Source organism: Temnothorax nylanderi, unplaced genomic scaffold (genome assembly GCF_030848795.1).
Source record: "Temnothorax nylanderi isolate EJ_2023f unplaced genomic scaffold, tnyl_v1.0 TNYL_tig0098_pilon, whole genome shotgun sequence".
NCBI lineage: Eukaryota > Metazoa > Arthropoda > Insecta > Hymenoptera > Formicidae > Temnothorax > Temnothorax nylanderi.
Genome location: NW_027249160.1, coordinates 435,634 through 463,173, shown reverse-complemented (window position 1 = coordinate 463,173; position 27,540 = coordinate 435,634). Strand labels below are relative to the sequence as shown.

General features: G+C 34.5%; 1 protein-coding gene across 14 annotated transcripts in view; it reads left to right on the top strand.

Moving 5' to 3' along the window:
* Nucleotides 1-26,333, top strand: part of LOC139775437 (uncharacterized) — a 110,535-nt gene extending 84,202 nt beyond the window's left edge. For 9 of the 14 annotated variants that reach the window (XM_071711414.1, XM_071711418.1, XM_071711413.1 and 6 more), the window contains 9 exons: nucleotides 440-575; nucleotides 1,850-1,919; nucleotides 2,373-2,602; nucleotides 3,038-3,116; nucleotides 5,575-5,757; nucleotides 12,531-12,917; nucleotides 19,286-19,558; nucleotides 19,948-20,204; nucleotides 20,871-26,333. In XM_071711414.1, the coding sequence (XP_071567515.1) occupies nucleotides 440-575; nucleotides 1,850-1,919; nucleotides 2,373-2,602; nucleotides 3,038-3,116; nucleotides 5,575-5,757; nucleotides 12,531-12,917; nucleotides 19,286-19,558; nucleotides 19,948-20,204; nucleotides 20,871-21,314 (2,059 nt within the window). In that variant the 3' untranslated portion in view covers nucleotides 21,315-26,333. The remainder of the gene's footprint in view (nucleotides 1-439; nucleotides 576-1,849; nucleotides 1,920-2,372; nucleotides 2,603-3,037; nucleotides 3,117-5,574; nucleotides 5,758-12,530; nucleotides 12,918-19,285; nucleotides 19,559-19,947; nucleotides 20,205-20,870) is intronic. The other 5 variants (XM_071711415.1, XM_071711425.1, XM_071711423.1 and 2 more) reach the window with 4 other exon arrangements.
* Nucleotides 26,334-27,540: the final 1,207 nt, after the last annotated feature.

Genomic DNA, 27,540 nt, shown 5'->3' with positions numbered 1-27,540 from the left:
AAAACTTAAGATAGTCATTGGTCAATTTGCTTACTGCTTAAGTTTTTCTATGTATCCTGGCCCTAATCTATTTGTCTATTTGTCATTTCGAAGGTCGTCATCGTACTTAAAGAGATGGATCTTTCTAATGGGATTGCGTTTAAGTCACTCGAAATTCTTACATCCGACAGACACAAATGCATCAAACACCTCGCTTATCGGATTTACACGCGTTATCGTCCACACACGTTGTATCCACTGTGCGATCGTAAACGCTGTTCATCACGGATTTGCTGTTCACGCGTAAAACAAAAGCGAAAACACTCGCGAGAGTTTGAGCGTGCTCGCACCTTCACACGGATTCCGTCGTAGTTAGCTATTATAGTTCATTTTATCGATTCGAACGAATCGATGGTCGGCTTGACATGATTGTCATAAAATCGCCTTTTGATCGATTCAGGTCGGTCACCAAGGAGGAGAAAGAGAAGGAGAACACGAGGAAGGTCGCGCCGATCGCCACTATGTTACCGGCGGGTCAACCGTCCTCGGAGCAAACCAGACCAATTCACGGCATAATGCAGGAGGACATGAAGGCAGTATGCAAATATCTTATCGATTAGTTTATCCTCTTACGGAAAATAAGCTGCTTTTATCGAACATCATCGAAATATCCTAAAGTCGAGATGCAACTGATTTTTTTCTATTATCTTAAAATCGCTCGAGTGTTACTCTTTCTCTTTAATTTATGCACGATGTCTTGAAACGATCGTTTTTATCCACAACAATTATTTTGCAACTCTTACCTTTCGCGACTTTTTTCTAAAAGAAAGATGTAGGGCAATTATCAGATAAATTAATATTGCTATATGGTTTATTGTTTTTACTTACCGGAGAATATATACATATATATGTATATGTAAGATAATCGGGAAAATTGCTGAAACTATTATAGCTATTATTTTGTAACAGCTATTTGATATTTTATATTTTATATTATTATATCATGGACAGAACAAAATAAATTTAATATTGTAAATTGAAGAAAGAACTCCATCATTTTTATTAGCAATGCAAAGAAATATGCATATATGACTTTAATTTAAATAAATATTTAAAAAAGGCAAATAAATAAAAAAACAAATAAATTGCTGCATATGGCTCAATGTTATGTTTTTAAAGTGATGTTTATCTGAATATGCACAATAATCAAGGCGTTTTTGAAAATTATTAAATTTCTAACATTAATAACTATAACTGCGTTTTCGAAGAACTTTAGGTAAATTTTCATAGAAACGGTCGTTCAGATCTTTTAAACATACAGGGTGGTCCACTTAACTCGCGAGCATCTGAAATATCTCATATCTCTTATTTTTTATAATATACGAAAAAATGTTTAAGAAAAAAGTTGCAATAAATTGTTCAAGAGAGCAATTATGATGACAGAAAAAGTTTTTTTCAAGATCATTTTTTTAGAGATATCTTCGAAACCTGATGCGATAGAGCAATGCGGACAACGAATTCGGTTTCAGCACGTCAAAATTCTTCAGAAACGACTATTGAGATCTGAGGATCAAAATTGACGTCGGCCTGTGTTATCATTACAAGAAGTTAATATTTTATTTTTTGTTACTTTTATTTTTATTAGTTAATAATTATTAATAACGTACTTAAATGATTATTATTGGGACAATTATCTTACAATTAGTGTTTAAATTCATTTAATTTTATTTATTTATTACAAAATAACAAGTATTTAGTTTTAGCAACTTTCCTGTGCACAGGATCATCATCCTGTACATTTGGTTTTAAAATTTTTTTACTCACACAACATAGCACACGCAATTATATTTCTAATTTAATTTTGTCATAGGATAATGATCGATTCCGCTCGAGAAAGGATTTCTTGATCCGCCACCATCTCGATCGTACTACTGGTGTGGGTATGTAGTTGAAAAATAATTTAATTAATATAAAACCAATAACAAACATTAATTATATATCTTTATTTATGTCTCGTTGAAGATAATCTATGTCTATGTCCATGTATATCTACAATTCACTTGATACATCAATAAGCGAATAAATCATATATAATTTTAAGAATAATTCCAGCAAACACCAAGTAACATGCAACTTACATGCTAGTTGTAACATGCTGACACATGTGTTATATTGCATTTACATTATTGAGTAAGAAATTATAACTAGCATGTAAGTTGCATGTCACTTAGTGTTTGCTGGGATATTAAATTAACTATTTTATTCAAGTAATTAATATACATCTAATTGACTAATTTCTATAAATTATATACACATATAAGTATCATATTTTGTTTCCCTCCTCGTTCTTTTGCAAATTGTTCTAAAATAAAAAGAAATTTTGTTCTTCGAAGGTGACGGTGCACTGCTTCCCTCTCCAACGAGAGAGAAGCTGGAGCCCGTGATACCACGGCGGCGTGACGACGTCAAGGAGCATCGGGACGAAATTCAGCCGCGCATCAAGTCCAGTCCGAAGAATAGTCCGAGAACCGGACGCTCGCAGAGCCTCGGACCGACCGTCACCGATCGCAGATCGCCTAAACGTCAGGTTCCCCGTGCACCATCTGTTACCAAGGATACTAAGGTATGTCACTGATTACGTTACGTGTAATGCCATTACCATTAGAATTATTTTTTTTCGATATCGAATTGGTAACGGCGTTTTTCTTCATATCTGTAACGATGAAACACGATTACATTTTGTCGGTAAGAATAACGATTTGAACAGTTATCTACTTTTATCGTTATATTTCAACAAATAAGCCTTCTTTTTGTATATTTTTAAAAATAAACAAGTTATTTTGAATGACATAGTTAAATGGGGCACTCTGTATATTAGAACGTTTATTGGAAAGAAATTTTAAAAGAGGAGGAAACAGTATTTTAGAAAAAAGAAACAATATTTTAATTTAATGTTAATGTGTATGAAATTATATGGACAAAGTTTTAATCATATTTTAGTATTGCATCTCAGCTGATACAGTAGACTATACCATAGGATTTGCTTTTTTTTGTCAAGGAAAAAGAAAAAGAAATAAAGGACAAGGATAAGGAGCACAGGGAGAAAAGCGGCGAGCCCGAAAGACATCCACGCCCGAGTAAGTAGTGTAAACCGAAAATTACATTTTACGTTAGTCGTATCAGAAGTATTCTCAGCTGGTTTAATATCCCAAGGGGATCGTTTCTTGAATCGATTAGAGTTCGTAATCTGTCAGTCGAGTCCCCTTTGCATTTTTGTGCATAAACTGGATTTGGATAGATTACTTACATATATATCTATATTATATATGACCTTTTGGACTGCTGTCTGCTCTTGTCGGCCTCGAAAGTCAAAAAACGTTCGTCCTACATAATTATTATACTTGTACAATTGTACGTCGGAGATGCTCACCGCTCGCGAAATTTATTTGTACGATAATTATCATTTGGTTCGTTTTTCGTTATACTATTTACTAAAATGTACAACAATTAAAAGCATTTTATTTTGCCTAAAAATAATGATGTCACACTACGCCGAAAATATGCTAAATTTTTCATATTTAATTTTCTCTCTGTAAGAGTTATTTGAAGCGTATTATTTTATATTTATATGTAGGATTAAAGCGCTGGTAAATTAAATTGTAAATGCGTCAGAAAGTAGATAAGAGGAATTTTCAGTTTGGATTTAAAAGCTTAAATGATTTAAAATGATTGAAGTGTTAATTGCTGAGGTATTTGATTATTTTATTTCTATGTTAAGTAAGAATACTTTGAAGATATATTTGCATAAAAGTTTTTATACAATGCGGTGAGCGTCAATTGTTATAATTGCGTCGTCATTAATGTTTAGGCAGATGCATGATAGTTCTGTCTATTTGTCTCTATTTCTTTGCCTCTGCCTTTAATACCCTCATCTAGTAATCGGTAGTTATATCGATAGATACTGTATGAAAGTTATTTGTGCGATGTATTATTCGCCTTCGTAGTCCTTTGCGATTACGCGAGAAAGATCCTGTTTTTAACCTGCGATGAATCATGATGCAGTTTTCCACGTCGACTCCACATCATCCATCACATCCATTATATCACATGCCATTGTTGAGAAAAAATCTAATATCACTTAATTGTTAAGTATTTTAACAATACAAATGTGTGTACCGTACTTTTTGTTATTTAAACTATTGAATTTTTTTAAAAATATGTAATCGTGTTGTTTATAGAAGAATAAGATAGATATGTTAATTATGTTCGTTATGTACTCGATCAGACTTTGTTGTCAGTATGTAACATTAATTATTTTTATTTAATATGTTCTTTCTTATGTTATGCTCAATTTTTATTGCAACGTTAAATACACAGTAGTAAGATTTAAAAAACTTAGAATAAATTTTAAGATTTAGGAGAATATAACAAAACTAATTTTAAGAAGAAAACTAAAACGAAGCTTAAATTGTATATGTTCTAGTAACATTGCATGCTGCAAACTTTTTAAATGAAGCTCTCATCCGGTGATTCATTATACAATGTAATCTGCAAAGTTAAATAACCGAGGCATCATTGTGTCATTAATCAATCATAAATCCATTATCATCCTTCCATAATTTATTAATTTAAATTAACGACAAAGCTATCAATATATAATACCGACAAATGTATGCTTAAGAGATTACTGTAGCTTTTGGGGCATTTCAATGACGGAATCCCGAAACCAATGGGTCGCACATTGTCATCGATGAGTAATAATCGCCATTACCGTATAAATCACATTTACTATCCTCTCATAACAGTAATCTCTTCCCCCCCTTCTTTCTCTTTCCCTTCTATCCCTTTTCTGCTTTTACCCTCCCGCCTCTTTCTAGTTTTCAAACGTCAATAGCAATTTTGATTATCATCGCGTTTCACTCTGTCTCGCCATCATCATTAAAATCATTACCACCATCACAACTACTACTATTACCATTACTACCACCGCTACCATCATCATCATCGTCATCGTCATCGTCGTTGTCGTCGTCGTTGTCGTCGTCGTTGTCGTCGTCGTTGTCGTCGTCATTGTCATTGTCATCGTCATCGTCGTCATCATCATCATCATCATCATCATCATCCATCATCATCATCATCCATCATCATCATCATCCATCATCATCATCATCATCATCATCATCATCATCATCATCATCATCATCATCATCATCGTCATCGTCATCGTCATCGTCGTCGTCGTCGTCGTCGTCGTCGTCGTCGTCGTCGTCGTCGTCGTCATCGTTATCGTCATCATCATTATTATCATCACTACCATCATTATTACCGTCGTCGTCATCACAATCATCATCATCATCGTTATCGTCATCATCATAATCATTATTATCACCATTATCATTATCATTATCATTACTATTATTACTATTATTATTATTATTATCATTGTCATCATCGTCTTCTGCTTTGTCGATATTGGTACTCGTTCCGAATTACCTATCCTCTTCGCGAACCCTAGCTTTTTTCTCACAAGTTTTCGTACGAGAATATGCGATCGCGAGGAGACGTGTCGTGAATTAGATTGATCAGGAGTGGCAGCGGGTGTTTCAGCCGCGGCAGGCCCAGGCCAACGTGTCCGTTGGAGCATACGGGAACCCGCGACTACGGTTCCTCTGGCGACTGGCTTGTCGACGCCACCTATACCGCCATTACCGCCGCCACCCTCGGGCCCAGGGCCTGCTCCGCTCCACAAGAGGCCCCCGCAAGTCCCACATCGCAAATGTACGTTTACTGTACCTGGTCACGTACACCTGCTGTGCCCGCTGTCTCTGACGCGTCGGTCTGGCATATTTTCAGAATTACTGCATACCAAAGAGCGCGCTCCCCCATTCTCTCTTTCCCTTTTATAATTCATCCATTACCTTCTCGATCTCGATGATCTTTGATGCGTTTTAGGCTTGTCATAAACCTTTTGCAGACTTCTCCCGGAATGGTTCTAGAAAAATTCTTGCAAGATGTTAGAAACTTGATTCGCGAAGCGAATTTATCCTACAATTATTTTCTTAATCACATTTTCTTTCCCTTTTCTTTTTCGCCGTCGTGCGCAAATCGTTTTCGATACATGATACGATTAATTTAGCTGATCCATTTAGCCAAAAAATCTTGTGTACGTGCTGAATGTATATAGCGTAACTTCTTTATCGGACGTGGACTTCTATAAATTTACCTTATATCTTCATATGGATTTCTGCTTAACCCGTAAGTGTGTAGGTTAAACTGATCCAGACGCATGAATGAGTGAGTCTCGTTTGCACATATTACCAATCGGACACGACGATATTTTCCGGTCAGACACATTTCCGATTGGACAGTCTTGTTCGGACACAGTTCTGATCGGACTCAAACTCGATCGGACACAATTCCGATTAGACATTCCCGTATAATAATAGACCTTATTTTGCACTGTAAGCACCGGGCGGTGTAGGTTGGACGTCGCTTTGCGTGAAAAGTTGGAAACCCATGTCTGAGACCTGAGTCTGTGTCCGATCGGAACTGTGTCTGATCGAGTTTGTGCTCAGTCAAGACTGTCTGATCGGGAGTGTGTCCGATTAGAGCAGCGATCACGTAACTTTTTCCCTAGAGCGGAAATATGAAAAGTAAAAAGTTTCATGTAACTATCTTTTTCTATTGGTGTTGAATAGAAAGCGATAGTCACATGAAACTTTTCACTTTTCACATTTCCGCCCTAGGGGAAAAGATGATCGATCCCCAGGACTGTGCGTGCCCGATAAAGACTATGTCCGATTGGAAAATATCGTCGTGTCCGATTGGTAATATTGCAATATGTGCAATCGGGATAATCCCGCATGAACAAATAAATGTTTTTCTGTTTCATTTTTGTCTTAGCGATATTGGCGCTTTCAATACTTTCGCTCCACTTACACTTGGATTTAGTAGCGTCAATAATTGACGATCAAAAATTTCAGCTATAAACAGTCATTTTGTTTTATTCCTTGGGTTACTTTAATCCCCAGACACGTACATACATAACTTTCTGTGATTTAATTTAGCGTACTGTTTATTTTATTTGTTAATTATAAGAAAAAAATAATTATTTATAAAAAAACTTATTTTTAGTTCACAGTACTTTAGATCTTCTTTTTTATATTTTTTTTAATATAAAAACATTTTTGTTTTGAAATATTGTCTGTTAATAATTTTCAGTTATTTTTAATAATAATTATTTGTTAATATTTTTAATTATTTTTGTGACAATCTGCTATAAAAAATTAATGTGCAAGCAGACGAACATGTACTTATAAAAAACTGTTACGATAATATATTAATTTTAGAACTATTGCTAACTTTGAACAATTATATTATTGAAATAATACTCCTATGTTCTATGTGTTTATACTTTAAGTTGAAGTACAATAATAATTAAAATTTATTTGATTACTTTAAGGGTCTGTATTTACTGCACAACTTGCAAACTAAATAGATTATGTAGAGAAATATTTTTAAAAATATGGACTTTAAATTTCTATTGCTTAAAAATTATTATTTTGTTTAAAACAGGTCTTAGTTTATAATTAATTATAAATAAAAATGAAAAATTTTGTTTACATAAAATATAAATCAATTAAAATGTGGGTCAAATTGACCTCCACGTGAGCGCTTATGTCAAAAAAAGTCACCTGAGCACTTACGGGTTAAGATTATTTAAATCTCTAAATTTTAAACGTGCCTACATTCGAGTATTTATCAAGTATATTTGACTCAAATACAAAATACATATAGACAATAATATAAATTCACGAGAAAGTGTAAAATCATACTTCGTGCTTAGGTAACAACAGTGAATTGCTATATTATAAAAAGACTTTTTATAAAATACAGAGCTTTAAATTGACTTTTGTTTCGCAAATTATGTCATTGTTATATATATATAAGAGATAACAATAATTAAAATTTACCAGAAAATAACATTTTTTAAATTATAATTCAGACTTTCGGGTAAAAAATACACATTACAATTGACGTTGATTGAACTGGGCTAATTAATTAACGCGTTGCATTCGAGCGATATGAAATAATGAGACCAGAACTGACATCACCCTGCGATTAGTCGTTATATGAGAGATGACATATTATGGTACAATCCATTTCGCGACTGCAATTAGGTTCTTATGTATATTCGAGCGAGGGCGAACGATTAATTTATTTTGATGGCTTCGAGATATAAGGTGGTGAAAATATTCTGAGTTGAATATATCGTAAACAATGCATTTTTGAAAAAATGCATGTTCCTTGTTCTCTTTGGTGGTTTTGGGGTAAAAAAATCTTAAATAAAAGAATGGAAGTTAATTAGCACTTCTTCGCGCGCGGAGAAAGAATATATATAAAAAAAGATAAACAACTTTTGTTTAAGACATTCTTTTCTTCGATAAATATTTGGACCTATTCAAGATAATTGTTTTAATTTAGTAGGTTTTCGAAAATTCGCGAGACGATTGAATATTTGGTAAATATTATATGCATTTTTGAAAAATATGTTTTCTACAAATGTTTTAAGGTATGAAGCGTTGTAATATAAGCTTAATAATGCATCAGTTGATCATAAATACGCAATCGCACTTCTAAACATTTCTTGAGGAATTAGTGTAATCTCATCAGTAATTTTTTACCGTTATGTCTTCAGGTTATTAACCCTCAATACACTCACTAGGTTAGCGTAACCTGCGCCGATTTTCAAAGTTGCGGCATTTGAATACGCTTTGAGCAGGAACGCTGAAAATATCTTTTGTGCCACAACTTTGTTGACTTTTTCACTAAAATTTTTTGCCAACTCCTTACTACAAGGAGAACAGAGAACACACCAGAATAACATCATCAAATGGATCTCTTGAAACTTTACTTGAAACTTACTTTTTATAGGAAATATATCTATACTATTATTATAAAGAGACAGAGTTTGTCAGTTTGATTGTTTGTGTTCGATGATCTCGGAAACCAATGGACCGAATTTTTACCAAAAGTATATGAAATAGGGGTAGAATTTCCCGGGAAGTGTCATTGTGTGTATAGTTTTTTGTTACCGATTTTCTGGAAACCGGTTTTTTTAATTTTTCTAATTTTTCGAGAAATAATTGACCGAATTTTAAAGAATTGTATATAAAACAGGGGTAGAATTACCCGGGGAGTGCCATAAAGTGTATAATTTTTCGTTACCGATCTTTTTGGAAACTGGTATCAGAAGTTTTTCGAATTTTTCGGGAAATAATTGATCGAATTTTAAAGAATTGTATAGAATTTCCCGGGGAGTGTCATTATGTGTATAGTTTTTTGTTACCGATTTTCTGGAAACCGGTTTTTTTAATTTTTTTAATTTTTCGAGAAAAAATTGACCGAATTTTAGAGAATTGTATATAAAACAGGGGTAGAGTTTCCCGGGGAGTGCCATAAAGTGTATAATTTTTTGTTATCGATTTTTTTGGAAACTGGTAGAAGTTTTTCGAATTTTTTGGGAAATAATTGATCGAATTTTAAAGAATTGTATATAAAATAAGTGTAGAATTTCCTGGGGAGTGCTACAAACTGTATAGTTTTTCGTTACCGATCTTTTTGGGAACCGGTATCTTTTTGGAAATCGGTTACGAAATTTTTCCAATTTTTTAGGAAATAATTGAGAGGGAGAGGGAGACTAATTATATATGAACAATTGATATTCAAAAAATAAGTAATAATATACCGTAATAATATACTTACATAAAAAATGTCGATTTTCTGGAAACCGGTTTTTTTAATTTTTTTAATTTTTCGAGAAATAATTGACCGAATTAGGAGAATTAGGCGAAAAGGAAAATATAAAAAGAAATGTAAATCTATACTATTATTATAAAGAGATAGAGTTTGTCGGTTTGATTGTTTGTGTTCGATGATCTTGGAAACCAATGGACCGAATTTTTACTAAAGTATATGAAATAGGGGTAGAATTTCCCGGGGAGTGTCATTATGTGTATAGTTTTTTGTTACCGATTTTCTGGAAACCGGTTTTTTTTATTTTTCTAATTTTAATTGACTGAATTTTAAAGAATTGTATATAAAACAGGGGTATAGAATTTCCCGGGGAGTGCCATAAAGTGTATAATTTTTTGTTCCCGGAACATTTTCACTACCCTGTATATCCTTCAACCTGTTCACCTACATCTTGCATTCAGCAATCAATCCCCAATAGCATGACAAGACTTGGTAGAAGCGTTGCAACCTCGTTTGGACAATATTTGATAGATTGTAACAAATAATAATGCCCGCCTTTCGTTAAAAACATGATAGAATTTGAATTTTCAATGTGATAACAAATAATTATGTGATAATAATATAAAGTAATATAACATGGAAAAATACCATATAAGAATTATTTAGGATGCATTTAATATAAGTTAATTGAGCATATTTTTAAAATTATTATTATAGTTTCGAAATAAACGAGAAAAATATATGATAGCTTTATTTCAGAAAAAATGTCTTTTGAGTGTAAGAAAATTGCGAATTCTATTATGCTCCGATTTATACAAGGTTTATCTCAATCAAGGGAAGGGGGGAATCAAAATTATTAATATATTGATATATCGAAGTTTATATCAAACGCTTAGATTTATTTTGCAAACGTTAAGAAGGTTGTAAGATTGAGATGGGCAATGAGAGGGAAGTAACGACTAACGCTCTTCTATATATAAAAAGAAATCAGATATTATTATCCTAAATATTAGTATTTGAAAAGAATATAAATATATAAATTTTTGAAGAATTTTATAAACATAATTACAAAGAGTATAACTGTTCACAGAGGTGTTAAATATAAACTTTAAACTTAAAAATATATTCTTTTAAACAGATTTTATTGTTAAAAGACGGTATGCATTTTAGGCATTTTGAGGAGCACGCAGGACTCGTTGGATTCTTTTCTTTACTCAGTATCACTTGCTGAATGCAAATGAAAAAAAAACGTATAAAAGCATATAATTAGTTACGACTATATGACTTCCAAGTCAGATCCATAATCTCTGTTACAGGAGTTACGAGAAACATTCATTTGTAGGCTCTATTATATTTATAGTATTTCATTTTATAGATACTCTACAATAATAGCCTTCATCACAAAATTTTATTTAGTACAAGTAAAGCCACGATTTTAATAAAAATATAAGAGAAATTTGCTGAGATGGCTTGAGAAAGTGATAAAATCAACCGTTACTTTCTTCGGTATAAAATGTATGTAACTTTTCCTGGATACTACGATTTTTTTGGCCATTTTTCTCGAATTCAGCAAGTAATACTGTTAAAAAAAAAATGAATTCAACAATCCCTGCATGCTCAAAATGCCTAAAATGCATATCCTCCTTTGTTGTTGCAAAAAATTACTTTGCAATGTTGCATAAATAAAAACTTGAAGTTAGTAACTATACAGTTATTGAGAATGAATGCGAAGTGGAAAAGTGCTTTTATTGGTAAAAAGTAATTGCAGAGAAGAATGGAACATATTGAAATGGAAGAAAACGAAAAAATGTTATACCAAATAAGGAAGAGGAAGATAATTCATCAAGTACAAAAATCAAGAGTTTTTAAATAATATTAAGTTTATAAATATGCGATGTCAAGACTTACAATATTAAATATTCCTCTATCGAATATTTTAGATGACATAAATATTATATTAAATTTTTATTTTTCACCGTTATAAAAAATCATAATAAAATTACTTAAATCTTTGATGATACTTTCAATATGATATTTTTGAATATATATTAAACATTGATTTGTTCAATTCTTAATATTTTTAAATTATTTTTATTAAAAATTGTATTACATGCAGTATCGAGTATTCTATTAGGTTCTATTACAAAATTTTCAACTTTATTATAAATTTTCTCAAAACTAACCAGTAAAAATATTTTTTTAAATTCACATTCTAACATTATTTATAAATAAGTTTATATTTCAATTTAATGCAATTTAATTATGCAATTCTTAACATTTTTTTGCAATTATATTTCAGTAAAAGAATATATCAATACCAGTAAGAAGCTCATCCTATTTTACAAAACTTATTTTAAATTTTTCATGTTATTTTAAATGAGTTATGTAAATCAAACTCGACTCTTGTTGTCAGTTTCGTGAAAAATGATGCCAGCTTTGTTTGTCTTCTGAGTGGCAATAAGATATAATTTGTATAGCAACAAGCTAATATTTGAAATTTGACAACATAATCAAATAATTATTTAAAAAGCCGATATCGAAGTATTGTTAAAAAAAATTTTCTTTTAAATGTTCTTAAGACAATTAAAAAAGTTTCGCAAAAAGACCAATCGCTTTTCCTTGTAAGCTTTCCTCCCGCGAGAGCGAAAGGGCACCAAGGATCACTTTCTCGATTAACGATCGATTTCGACTTCCGGTGAGAATAATCGTTGCGAGAAAACAGATGCGCGCGCACAAGATACGGGCCAGAGAACTCAATTCATCAATTGTACTGTTTCTTGTACAATATGTTCTAGCCTTCCTCGCGACCACCGCCCCTCCCCATCGCCCTCTTCATCACGCCAAACCCACAACCACTACCAACACCACTAACATCACTGTCACTACCGCTAACAGTATTAGCGCAAGTACCGCCCCGGTAAAACGTTCCCCGGTAAAGTATTCGGTTCATATGACCGTCCATCACCCACCTACGTCGGGCGCTGCCGCTGCGGCCAGGCCGGAGCGCGGCGTTAAAGATTTAAGCCAAAGGTGCCGTGGTGCGAATGACGAGGCTCAGGCAAAACTGGCCCGCGGCCATCCAGCAGCTGCGGCTGCAGCCGCCGGCGATGTTCCATCATCCAAATCATCCCTCGATACGCGATCCGCGTCAAATCGAGCCGCTACTACCGCCGTCCAAGCTAGTAAGTAGCATGTTGTGCCGTGGCTAAAAAGAGAGTCCCGGTTTATAGTCTCTTGCTCTATTTTTTTTTTTAACTTTGTCCAGTCATTAGCCAGTGTCTTTGCTTCGTGTGCTCGTGTGTTCTGTGTATCTATATATTGTTAATGTAACTTTGTGATTGATGTAAGATATCTTTCTTTTCTATCTTTGTATGTACAGAATGTCTTATTTTAATCAACGCGCTTGAATATCTCGAAATCTATAAACGAGATATCGAGGTCCAATTTTTTCAGGTTGTATAGTTTCAAGGGGAATACATTTTGATAAAGAAAAATTTGATTTTGAATGGAAGCGTCAAGATGAGATAAAAGTCAACTTCACTTTGTAAATGAAACCCCATAATTTTTTAAACACCTACGTTTCATGTTTTAATGTTCAAACTGACTGCGTATGCAGAGATTAACACGATGTTAAAAAGTTCGCATTTATTAACGGCTTTTGAATACTTCTGCAATGCGCGTTTTTAATTCATTGGATTCATTATTAGTTCTTTCCCAATAAATAATATCTTTGAGGTATTAACAGAAATTCTCATTGTTCAAGCCGAAAATTGTGACAATTTATATTTCCTGTACTAGTAAAATAAACGTTGCTTTATTAGAAAACAATACATATGAAAAAAATTGCGTACGTGTCCCATTTTTTGTTGTATCCACTAATAAACTCGCAGTCTATTTAAAAAGTTATCTGCTTTCATCATTCATTCTCATGATCCCCAATGATCTTTGATGAGTGTTTATTGAAATCATTTGTTGTGAGAAGGGTTACAAACATAGATGTTTAAAAAATTCGGGTTTTATTTAAAAAAATAAAACTGATCTTTATTTCACCTTGACAGTCCCGTCCAAAATCAACTTTCTTTTATCAAAATATATTTCCCCGAAACCATACAACCTTAAAAAAAACTGGACTTTAATATCTCATTTAGTTTTCGAGATATTCAAGTGCACTGATTAAAATGGGACACTCTATATATCTCTCTTATTCGCTGACCTGTACTTTTTTCTGTTTCTTTTTCTCTCCATTTCTATGTGCGCCTTAGCCAATATTGTCGTGTTGCACGATAGAGTGTCGATTTAGCGAAGTTAGTATTTGAATTCTATAATTACATGATTATAGCTACTTACGATCTATTTGACGCTACAAATGCTTCGAAGCATTTCTCTGCACCTTTCTTTCAATGAAGAAAGAAGGAGAAGAAGAACGCTTCAAAGCATTTGTAGCGTCAAGTGGACCGCAGCCTATCTATCCCAACTGTTTTGCACCCTGGATACACGAAAGAGAGTACATCCAACTCTCTTTTTACGCGATTTTTTTAAAATAACGCGCTTTTTCGAAAACTTTCGAAAAGTTTTTCGAGTAATCTCTTATGTATACTCCGTTCAGCGAGAGAATATCCACGGTCTGCGCATAAGCGTCGCAAAAAAGTGGGGATAAAATCCTTAGAGCGTATACATATACGTAAATAGAGGTTCTGTGAGCGGAGACCTACGAGTTTTCGTCCGATCGGAGTATAGGTGTATGTATATATATATATATATATATACACAGACCTTAATTTTAATTCCTAATAATGAATTAATGAAAATTTTACAATTGGACACATGTCCCCGCATATTATCATGTTAAAAAACCGAGTAATACTCTAAACAGACTATATATTTTTTTTCAATCATCGTTGTAGCTCCTTATATTTCAGCAGCTGAGTTGTCATTGTCAATCATGATACGATCATCATTTATATGTTATTCGTTCACCCTTTCTTTATTCTTTTCAAACAATTATGTAAACAGCGTGTATATTTCCTCTCTTCTATAAAGTTAGAAATCATGTACATGGCATGTGCACCTTCAATCGAAGAGGATGTGCATATTAAACTAGAAATTTTAAGTACGTTTGTTTTAGTTCAGTTTTTCTGATAGCACCATTTTTTAACTGGTTTCGCCAAATAACGCGATTTCTTCTTACGCGGCACGTATTTAGTACGCGTAAAAAGGAAGGTGTGTGTATAATAATTGCACAAAGCACTATATAATTACTCTTTTTCTTTGAGATGTGGAAAGATAAGTTTCTAGATTACATTTAGAGGATGAATTATACTTTGTTTTACAACGAATGTAAAAAAGGAAAGTAAATTCTGTTAAATAGTTAATTTTAAAAAATGCATTGTTAAAATCGAAATTTAAAGATTAATATAAAGATTAGTGATATAAATTATATTTTTCTTTCGAACTGATTTCTGAGTTTTGTGGTATTATAATTGACCTAGATACTCGACGCTCTATCGACGCATTTCCGATTTATTGTGTTCCACAACAATTTATTCCTATATAAATATATACATACTATACATTTCTTTATCTTATACGTACATTTACATTTTTCGCATTCTTTATGAAAATCCTCCTTGAATCGATCAAAGAATCAGCACAGGACAAAGCATGATAAACCAAATCTACATTATGGAGAAATGCACAGTAGTGCTTTCATGGAAATGTTTATGAATCCATTAATTTTGTCAGACATAATTATCTTTTTGCGTTGCAATTTATGTAGTATATCTCATCCAGAACTTGTATATAGGAATCTTGATTAGGACTAACTAGTAACTAGGTACTCTTTAATCTTTAAAATTACTTTTCAACTCCTTTCATCTCCATCCAAAAATACTAACAAATTGTTCTCGCAGAGAAACTTCTCTGTACTGCGACACTTGAAATCTTTTGAAAACTACAAAACATATTAGTGACCATGAACACACACACACACACACAATAAACGATTTTATTATCTTATATCACCCTTCATCGGATAGTGGAAACATTTTATCATACTAGGCAATATATACATTTATATTTCTCTTCTGCATAAAACAAATTGCACTATTTGCGAATCTCTCTATGTAGAGTAGGATAAAATTTTCCGACAATGGGAAATTTTGCAAATATACGAAGATTGTTCGAAAAGTTTCTTAAAATATACATACATGCATTTCTATTTTTTATTTATCCGTGCTGAAAAATATCTGAAAAGAATAAATAATTTACACAGGAACTACTATTAATAATTATCTGAGACATAGTGATTACTAAATAGTTTACAAATTGATTTCAGGAAAAATACAGTTGAATTAAAGCGTTTATTATGCTTGAGGCCGACGAGGAACGTACCCAAACCTTTAACCGCCCTCTATTCATTCACTTCCTCTTTAATTCCCTTCCTCCTTTTTGGACCAACTGTTTAACGTCTCTTTCCGAAAGACGGACATATATTGTAGTATATTCAAATAAAAATTATCGATCATTTGTTTATTAAATGATAAAGATATATGTTTTTTTTTAATAAATAACAATGACTGTTGCCGATAAGCCTGAAAAAAAAGATTTATATATATTTTTCAGCACGGATAAATAAAAAATAGAAATTAAAAGATCGAAAAAAAATAGATCCCGTCATTATCCCATTATGAATTTAGGCTTAAAATTTGTGGAATCGATGATAGTTTTTTACAAAAAATTTTGAAGAAAATCGATCAGTACGTGTTTTTTGTAAATCAACAATTTGTGTTAAAAATTTGAAAATCTTATAGAAATACAGTTTGAAAAATTTTTTTGATATTTTTTATCAAAAGTGTGTTTAAATACGAACATTTTGAAAAAAAAAACGTCCCATTTGGCCCATTTTTCGTAAAGTTATGGGCGTTTAAAAAAAAAGTAACGGAATTTTTCAAAAATCGATATTTTGAAAACGTTTTGACAAAAAAATTTGAAAAAAATCATGGAGGCCTCTTTCAACTAATACTATAACATAAAACATTTTCAAAAAAATCGGAGATGCAAAAGCCCAATGGTGTCCGATTTGGCGTGGAACGCCCCATATATATATATATAATGTATTATGTCGCAGTGATTCGCAATCGTTATCTTCCGTTACGATTCAAGCCCTTATCAACTAGGAGCTTTCGCGTAGAGCGCTTCGAGATGGAAATTATCTTCTTTTTGCCTCTAACAATAAAATATGATGATATATTAACAACCCGATTAGTACCCGATACTTTTTCCAGGTTGATAATTAAACTGATAGAAAGATAATAATTGAAAAACTTGAGAGAACTGAAATAATAGTCAAATTGTTTTAACGTTGAATTCCAACAGCTTAATAAATTAAGTCTATTATTTTCAGAACCTTCAATAAAGGAGATTTATTAAAATTTCCAAAATAAGGATAGGGTTTAGGATTAAATTGAAATTTGTGTTTTTATAATCATGTGTAAGAGAACAAAAGCTCCTTACCAAAAGAAGAACATTCATTCTTTACTTTGTTGGAATAACGAGAATAACATCCATGAGTAAAACTGTTAAATAAGCGAAACTAGAAAAAATCAAAACGATGCAATAGTCTGAGGGAACTTTGCCAAATCGATCGGAGTGTTTTGTTATAAAAGATATCTCCCTCCCTCTCTCCCTCCTTCCTCTCTTTCTTTCTTCCGCCCTTCTCTCTCTCTCCCTCCCTCTCTCCCTCCTTCCTCTCTTTCTTTCTTCCGCCCTTCTCTCTCTCTCTCTCTCTCTCTCTCTCTCTCTCTCTCTCTCTCTCTCTCTCTCTCTCTCTCTCTCTCTCTCTCTCTCTCTCTCTCTCTCTCTCTCTCTCTCTCTCTCTCTCTCTCTCTCTCTCTCTCTCTCTCTCTCTCTCTCTCTCTCTCTCTCTCTCTCTCTCTCTCTCTCTCTCTCTCTCTCTCTCTCTCTCTCTCTCTCCCTCTCTCTCTCTATTTTCTCTCGTCTCCCTACTCTCCACTCCCTTTATCGTAATTAGACATACTTGTGCTTTTCGAAGGCAAACAACAAAACTCTCCGTTTAGCGTGCAAGATTCTTTGTTTCTTCCACGCTATTGCGAAGACTTAATTGATGTATGAACAAATAATGAGAGAAAAGCATGAAATACGATGCAAGTATGGGAAATTGAGTTTATGCGTTTCCGCGATTATCGAAAAATTGATACCGTATGTACATCAAGCTCTTTGTCAACCTGTTGCGCAATGTACACGCCTGCACACCATAGCACATACGTGTGTATATATAAATATATATATATGTAAATATATATTTATGTTTTGTGCCTCTTTCTCTCTCCCGCTCCCTTCTTCCCTTTTCTCTCCCCTCTCCCTCGTCTCTCTTTCTTCTCTTTTTCCCCTTCTCTCTCTCCCCCATCTCTCTCCCCATGTCTGTGTAGCTGTATGTATTGTTGCGTATCTTTATATATTGCATTTTGAATACGTCAAGTCGTCAATGTACTTTACGGGATATACGTTATTAGCGGCCTTCTTGTATTCTTTACTCACGCTCGAGAGTTGGCTGCACTCGATGCCGGCATTAAATCTTTCAATCCCCTCAGGGGTATGAAAAACAACATGTAAAAATATCTCAAGGAATTCGACATTTCCTACGTATTGATAAGGGGACAAAGATATCTCGTCGCAGCAGCGTAGAACAATTAGCACTTTCAATGTTGGTCAATATTCATTCCAATAACACGTGTAAAAGACACTGTACTGTCTCGGTGAACGATAGTTTAAGCGTTTTTCATTAATCCTTTTGCTGCCTCATCAACTGTACATGCTTGTCTATCATTACCAGATTTATTATAGTACCGATACATATATCGATTTAAGACTTAAGTAAATAATTATATGTTTATAACATATAAAATAATTAATTATAGATTTATATTATAGCTGAGTAAAAATGGATAAATTATTGAATAAATTTATCTTAATTAATATATATTTCGATAATTTGCAAGATACCGCAGCAAAAAGATTGATTCCCTCGTTATCCGTAATTGATATTCGCCAACGCTTTGCTTCGGATGTACCGAAGTTACGTTAGTGACATCGTCCAGTCTAATTCCGTATACAGCACTCCGCACTTTTGTAACTCACACATAGAAATAAACATTCCAAATACGTTGAATTCAGTCAACAAGAACAAATACAACTGCAACTTTGCCGCTGCGACGATGATGAGATACAATTCGCGCCCGACATTGTGACCTTTTAAATTTAACACTTTCTCAAGTTATGGAAATTTTCAAATTAAACTGCAAATCTCGAACTAAATCGCACTGCAATAATCGAAATCTCAAACATTATTGATGTCCGCATATTATTTGATAATAAATAAATAGGATTATCAAGGGTAGGGCGCGTATTATACGAATCAATAGCGATAGTTCGACTCATCATCGAGTGCAAGCTTCGGGGAACACGGGGCGGGGTGGGAAGTTAGAACGATCATCTACGTCGACGATAAAGCGGTTCGTTCCACACGTTCTAGTGACGGCGGAACCCCAAGTAAACGGGGATGTCACCGGCGGGGATTCAAGTGTCGCCTCGACACCACCGTCGCAAACGACAAAGGCGGTGGCGCCAGCGCCTGTCACCCAAGGAAGTCCCTGGTTGGACGACGAACCGGTGGTAAAGAGCCCGCCGGAGCCGACGAGGGTCAAATCGCCGGAGCAGATGATCATGCGCTCGCCGGAACCCGTGAACTGGACCGTACCCCTCGACACCGGCAAGACCTTTACCGTTACGCAAAATGTCCGAGAAGGTAAAAGCACGGTAAAACCACAAAATTGTAACTTGTTCAGTTCGAGGAAATTACTTGTACCCCTGAAAAGTTTATTTTTCATACGTCGTAAATCTATAAAGTGTCGTATAAAAAGCATATTTGGAAAAAAAATACGGTAGAACTGCATATTAGTGGCAACCTTACTGATTTCAACGACCTTGATATACGTGGTGCTCTATTTTATTAGCTAAAATATATATGTATATTATCATTGAAATCGATGAGGTCACCTTTCACCAAAAATACTATGTATAAAATAATGGTGTTGCCTATGATTTAGCATAAAATAGGTATATTAACGTGACAGGTGATATTCAAGTGATTATCATGATTATTCATGATTAAAATTCTATTTGCTTCTTTCGAAGAACCTCTGACGCGTCCACATAGTGAGGCGAAGACGTGGGCACCATCCTCGTTACCATCAGCGCCGCAATCAGCACCGCCGGAACTCGCAGCTCAGCACAAGTCGCAGCATTCCCAGCACTCCGGCTACAAGTCACCCGAGAGCGAGAGCGTCTCGCTCGGTAGTTTTAGCGGCATAAATGGACACAAGGACCTGGACTCGGAGAGGGATAGTCCGCTGCCCACGAACGTGCAGGACGTACCCACGAAGGATGAAAAGGTCAGAAACTATATATCTTTGGATATGTTCTTTCCTCCTCGCTCCTCCTTCCTTTCCTCCTTACACACACAACACAAATGGCATACTTTCTTTTAAATGTAGATACATGTTTTCTTTCGATATTTTATTATCATAAGCATGAAAATATTAAGATAAGGTCATCAAAAGATGAATATTTTACACGAGACATTTCATATTTTATCGCAAAATATATTTTATGTCAAAATAAAACACGAAATATTCCGAATCTTTTTATTGATTTTTAAAAAATGATTTTACCTTAATAATCCTGGATGGGAATGTAATTTTTCGCAACAAATTCTATATTTCCTGTATTACTATTATACATTTTAATACCTATGTGATTTAAATTGATATCAATTTAATTATGTGATTGTGCTTTTCTAACTTTGATTTAGACTGCGTTTTAAGTTTGAAAGTAACAGCGCGTGATTTGCTAAGACGAAAAATTGCACGTAAAATTCACGCGAATAATATTATTAGGCATCCAAGATCCACTCCTGTTGGACTGTTTAATGGCGCTTTCCTTAATTTGATAATCTAATTTATATTACATTAATACAGTATGCATACGTAAAACGACGATTGCTAAGCCTTATAAGAGACGTTGTAATTTGCGATAATTCTTCTCACGTTCAATTGTAGGAGGTCACTGACGTCGAGGAGACGAAAGAGCGACAGAGCCCGGAATTGTCGACAAAGTCGGTGCCGGGCGCGAACCTGAGACGCTTGGAAGATCCGACGTTCGAGATGGAAAGGAAAAGGGAGGGTGGCACACCGGTGGCGATCACGACGGCGCCGGTGACGACAACGTCATCGACGTCGCCCGCGCCGCAGCAGCAGAGTTACCGCGTATTCGAGGCCGAGTCGTCGTCTCAAGGTGGCGGCGGCAGTGGCAGCGTCGGCGGTACCGCTGGCGCTGGCATAGGAGGTAGCACCGGAGGTAGCACCGCGAGTGGTTACCACGTTCTGGAGGCACCGGCAGTGATACCGGGCTCAGCGCAACGTTCATCAGCGAGCGACGTCTTGGAGAAAGCGCGAAACCGCTTCGACAAGTTCTGGGGAAAAGGCAACGGCGCGGAGAATTAGAAGCAGTGCTCTTCGAAAGAAAGAGGAAGAGGACGCTTTGACGAAGAATTACGAACAGTTTCTTGTCTCGACAGGGCAGGACGGCCCTTTCCGGGAGAAGGTTATTGTCCCATTCTGCTATGTCCTATCGTCGATTGGTCTGTCCACGTGCTTTCGTAGCTTGTAGCTGCTCAGAAAAATATATGTTGTACGTGAGAGCGAAAGGGGGAAAAAGAAGCAAGATATGATGTCCTCGATATGGTGAATTTTCTCGACTGAACGCCACTTTGATCATTCAAAATTTTCGAGAATTAAATTTTTCTTTATGTCAGAATATATTGCCAATTCTGAAAATATTCAAGACTTGCAGGGGTTGAAAGAATATCGTGTATACTGATTACAAATCGAAATGTCTGAAAAAACAATTATCAGTACGAACAAGAGAAGAGATCTTTGAAAGACAGAAAAAAGAACGAATAATTTTAACATTAAAATGAACGTTAAAATTGCAATCTGTAATCTATTTACTTGTTTATTAAGGACTACTATGTGACAACCCAGACAGCACCGTGTCCAAAAACGTCTTAAAAACATCTTTAAGACATCTTTAAGACGTCTTATGTCCCGATTTTGGACATACGTGCTGTCTGGGAAGCATACAGTCAAAACGATTAAAATGACGATCATCTAAATTTTTTAAATTGAGCAAGGTCAGATTCTAAGATATGGAGACGGAAACACGAAAAGGCGCGGAAGCTCGAGTTAAATTACCGATTATTAACAAAGCTTCTTTCTCCTCAAAAGACAGACTGTAGGACAGCGTCGTGAATTCGCGATCGTCGCATCATTAGTAAAAACGAAAAGAGAAAAGTAATTCTAGATAAGGATACGTCAGGGTGAAGGATTGACGTGAGAAGCTTATACGACGACGGTGCGTGCAGGTTGCGCGTCGGTCTCGTTTCAAACTTCGAGGAATGACTCGAGGAACGTAATCATCTAACACTTACACGTGCTTGCATATACAAATAAATAGACAATTACATCTATAACACACGCTATACACAGACATGTACACTCGTATACACACAGAAAATACATTTGTGTCTTATTTTCATCCTTCGACTGATTAGTGATCTTATCGCAAGGTCTCATAGATTATAAAAAATATAAACAAAACAGAATTGTATGAGTTACATACAATGGATAAGAAAAATATTTATGTCCTATCTTGGAATAATTTTATACGAAGCAGAAAAAATATTCTATATCGCAAAGTGTTTCTATTGAAATTGTTTTTATTTGTATTAAAATATGAAATCAAACACGTTGTAGCAACATGTTTTTTCTTCGTGCAAAATTATACCAACAAAATTGAGTTGTGTAAATGTTCTTTTATTCATTGTACACATGACACACGCATACACACAAACACATAGACGCACGCTCACTCATTGACATAGAGACGGTATCTAAACGAATATACATTTACATGAAAAACATTAACGTTATATAGGATATTAAAATGATCCCCCGTAACACGCGGGATCCACATAGTTAAGTCCGAATTCTTTTTCCATTGATAAAACTCGAAGCCAAGTATCGAGCCGACAGGTACAGAAACGGCTTGTCGCTATAAATAAATAAAATCGGGAACGAGTAGCTTTCGAATAACCGCTTCGTGCGTTTTATATAAGTCTATATACGGAATATACAATTATTGGTATGTATACATCTATGTATACAATTATGGGATATTATCGCACTCGCGGGTTGTAAACAAAGTTCGGCATCTCTGAGGATTTCTCAAATCGAATTATTAAATATTATTCTGTTTATATATATAGTTAAGTGGTCTGTGAGACGAAATAATTATACATAAATATTTTACGGTAAAGTAACTATGATAATCTGGTTACAATCGAAGTAATCAATCTTTGCATATTTATTTTAATGTAATATATTTAAATTATTTATTTATTTTGTTATCTATATTTATTTTTATATTTTTTATCTATTTTATTATGTATATTGGTTTTGAAATTTTTGGAAGTCAACTATTTCCTTCGTTTATTTTTACGCAAAAGACTACCGAAGAATTAAATATAGATTGAAGGCATCTCTGTGGAATCCTTGGCAGAACCGTGAACTAGCTTCTTTCGAGAAAAGATCGAGAGAAGATCTCTTAACGCGCGTATTGTCGCTACGAAAGAGCTTGCTCCAAACCGCATCTCGATCATTTCGCACGCGATTTTATGGACAACTTTGTTATTGTTAATTTCCTCGCTGAAAGATAAAATAAATGATTCCTCTTGATCGCTTTCAAAATATGGTTTTAAAAACTTTTTCTACGCCACATGTAAATTATTTCTAACAATTCTAAATTTTATTTAAGAACACAGCATCGATTAATTATTTAAAGGATCGATACCTTTTCGTGACAAAGTACAATGCACAGTGATTATATTCCAAGAAATCAAACATGAACGTGCAAAGTAGATAAAACTTTTGTTTAGAATTTTACCCTAGCAAATATATGAATTCCCAGAAAGTTAAAATAAAAACAATCACAAGCTTAGTAATTGCAAGTAATGTAAAAAAAAATCGGATAATTAAATTCGCCAAATAGTGTTGTAGTAAAAAATATTTTGAAAATCGAAAACGATTAATTTCCGCTTCATTATTTACTGTGTATCGCGGCGCAAATGGTCGGGAGATGCGAGTCACAACCGTAGTTCCAAAAAATTCACGGCCCAATTTAGTCTTCACTTACGAAAGGAAATGAATTACTGTAGTGAAGCATAGTGTTTTTTCACACAGAGTTACATAGCGCATTGAACATCTTCACGATTAAGATTTATTAACACAAAGTGTGTTGCTATGTATATGTGATAATGATAACGAAAAAGAAGAAGGGAAAGTTACGGACGATGGCGATAGTGATAATAATGATGATAACGACGTGTGATTTGGTGCTATACTCGATTGATCGAAACATCAAATTCATCGAGAATGCGCAAATTTTTAAATCGATGGCAAATCGAAGTCGAGAGAGAATGAAAGTGAGAAACTGAAAAAGAATGATGAACGCTACCTATCCGCTCTGCATGCTATACATTCCGTCTGATTTCTTACATAAATATATATTCTTTCATATGTTCCTTTTTGAAAAAAAAAAAAGAAAAACAATAACGACAGCGAAAAAGATCTAGACCCGGAGATCGACGACGAGCGAGAATTCTTTGATTCTTCGTTCGGGCTCGCGATAAATATCACAGACATGCTTATATTATTAAAAACAGCGTGTGATATCTGGCAAAGAATGCAAATAAATAACTTAGACCTCTTTAAATATGAATAAATTTAAATGAAGAAAAAGAAGAGATATCAATATATTTTCTTTGTGTTTAAGCATAGAATTTTGACGTTTTGACTGTAGATAATTTACTCCATTTTCATCACTCACAGTCGGATGAATAAACCGAAAAATATTCAGGGAACACTCGCTCGTCCTCGTTCAAGAACGCCGTGAGACAGAAAGAAGATAACTTTAAAGCTTTTCTCTGTCTCTTTCACGCGCGCATATGGTATACACCACACTCCATCCAGTTCCACGTCCAAAAGCCAATCAACCGTAGTGAAGCAGCATATTATATAACGATAATAATGATAATGATACTAAATAATAATACACAAGACGTCGCTGTATATGAGAGGATCGAATGAAAACCGGAGTAAACAACTTAACGAGGAACCTGACCGATAAGACATAAGGATTCGGGCTGATAGGACAAGTTTCATCCAGCGCATCTAAAGATTTAGCTATTGTGGAAGCTTCAAATCGATCAGTGAGTCCCAGATTTTATATCACGATGCAATATAAAAGAATAAAGTTTCGGTTTCAATTTTATTTAATTTTCTTACGTCCGTTTTAGCATTTAATTGCAAACAACAACAATTATATTTATATCTTGTGTTTCATGGAGAGAAACGCATCGTCGAAAATCTCCCTCTTTTGCGATTTAAATTTTTCTTTTATGTGTATGAACGTCCACGAATGGAAAATACTTACAGCGCTTGTTGCTTTTAATATTTAATATTTTATTTTTCTCACTCAATAATTCCAAAGTTATTTGGAGAATATGAAAAAAATCTGAAAACCATGAGGACACATTACATCTGCACGAATCGCACAGTAGCGCTTTCCGCTGAAAGTCCATTGCGTAAAAGATTGGCCTAATTTTTCATTCAGAGAATAATTTTTTACTTAACATGTAGGAATGCGATGGATTACTCAAACATTTCATTGAGTGAGAGTGTGATCTTTTTTGTACCTTTGCCTTTCGGCTTTCGATGTCGCGAATTATAACGCAGGAATTAAGTATTCTTATTCAACATTGAAAGAATTGTTAGCGAAATATTGAATTGAAGAAAAAAAAATAAAAAAAGCACGATACTTAGAATAAGTCGCGCGATTCCGATTCGTGAAACTCGAGACAATTCTCCCGCTACTTATATGAACAAAATGTCGACGACTTTTCCCTTTTAAAATTGCACAAGAGACATCTAAAGGACGTCTGAGGTATATCCAAAGAAAAGATTAAAAGATTGGAACAACTCTTTTAAATGTGTCACGGCGTCCTTTAAATGTCGTTTTCTTTCATTTGGATTTTCAATTTCCCCTGATAGGAGTTAGCATCGTCACCGATTATTATACCACAGACACGAACGCTTCACAATATCACTCGAGTGATGATGAAAGGGCTGGCTGCGACCCCAAATTCATTTGTCGATAATGCCGATGCGATTCCAATGCGATTATTGCTTTTTTGCACCCTTTATCGCGAACACCCACTTGGCATTCGGCTTGACATTTGGGTTGAACGTTGTGTCGTTAGCTTTGCTCTCGCTGATCTGTTCAATAAGAAGTGTTAATCAATTCAGAGACAGAAAGTCCTTTTATCACTACAAATTCCTTCTACTAAATACCAATAAATTTACTATCACAAAAATATTGAAAATAAATGTTTTTATTATACTCTATATACATTTTTTATTTTGTTTCAATTAACTTTATCTTGTTCTACTTCACGTTATTTAAGACTTCTCTTTCTCGTAAGTCGGTCTAGAGCTGATCGTCATCTTAAAATACGACAGCGATATTTAATTTAAGGGGATGCTGGAGCCGCAGGCGAACTCGATCAGCGTCGATAAAGAAGTGCTCACCGACTATATCTGTCCTTGTATAGACAAAGATATAGACAAGGATAGCACGCTACATTGCACGCACACATACGCACGATACACATCGACATTATACTTTTATATTACGCTTCCAAATCTTGATTTGAGGGGTTTATCGATGTTTTTATTGTTGTGCAATTCAGGGGAACTTGTTTTCGCGTTCGTACCAATGGTATATCTCTTATATGAAATACATCTTGTGACGAGCTGACAGCTCGCCGCTACTCGAGACGCCATATTGGGATAAAAGTAGATAAGGAAATCTGTACTTCCGTAATTTTTTCTCGTTTTCTATATAAAATCGGAGTTCCCCTGAATCATTAATGTATGTACTGCAATTCTGGAGAAGGATTTTTAATTCTGTCAAATATTAACGACGCTACGTGCCGACAACAAAATGCCGGTAAAACAGACGGCTCCAGCATTTTTTCGATTCAAATGAGGCAGGTGTTTCTGCTTTTCATTTCGCAGTGGTGATTCGACATAAGTAAAGCTATTGAAACCATCTATATGCGGTTTGTAACCGACGTTTTTTTTATCAAACGTTGACGAAGTATTTCAGAAGTAAGCAAGCTTACACTGCCCGCCCGAGTACCCGAGAAGCTGACCTGTTCTGTGATTTTCAGAACGTTACATCGCATGAGTTATAGCGACTTCGGGCGCTTGCACTGGTGCACACTGGTGCGCACTAAGGCTTGTTTATAATCTATTCTTATATTTAAAGTTGCTTAAATACACATTTAAAAACTTTTTAGCCAAAAAAACAATCTGTAATATCTATATGGATGCTATACAAATCATTTTATAGACTAAGAAGTATTTAAGATGATCTGTAAATATATCAATTGATTAAGAACAAGCCTTATAGTGCGCACTCAGTGTGCACTAGTGCAAGCGCCCGAATTCGCTATTAGATTGCGATTCGATCTAAGAAACGAACATTTTCCACTTGTCCAAAACGACCAAAAGCGAAGACGAATATATCACATCCGTCGTATCTAACGTC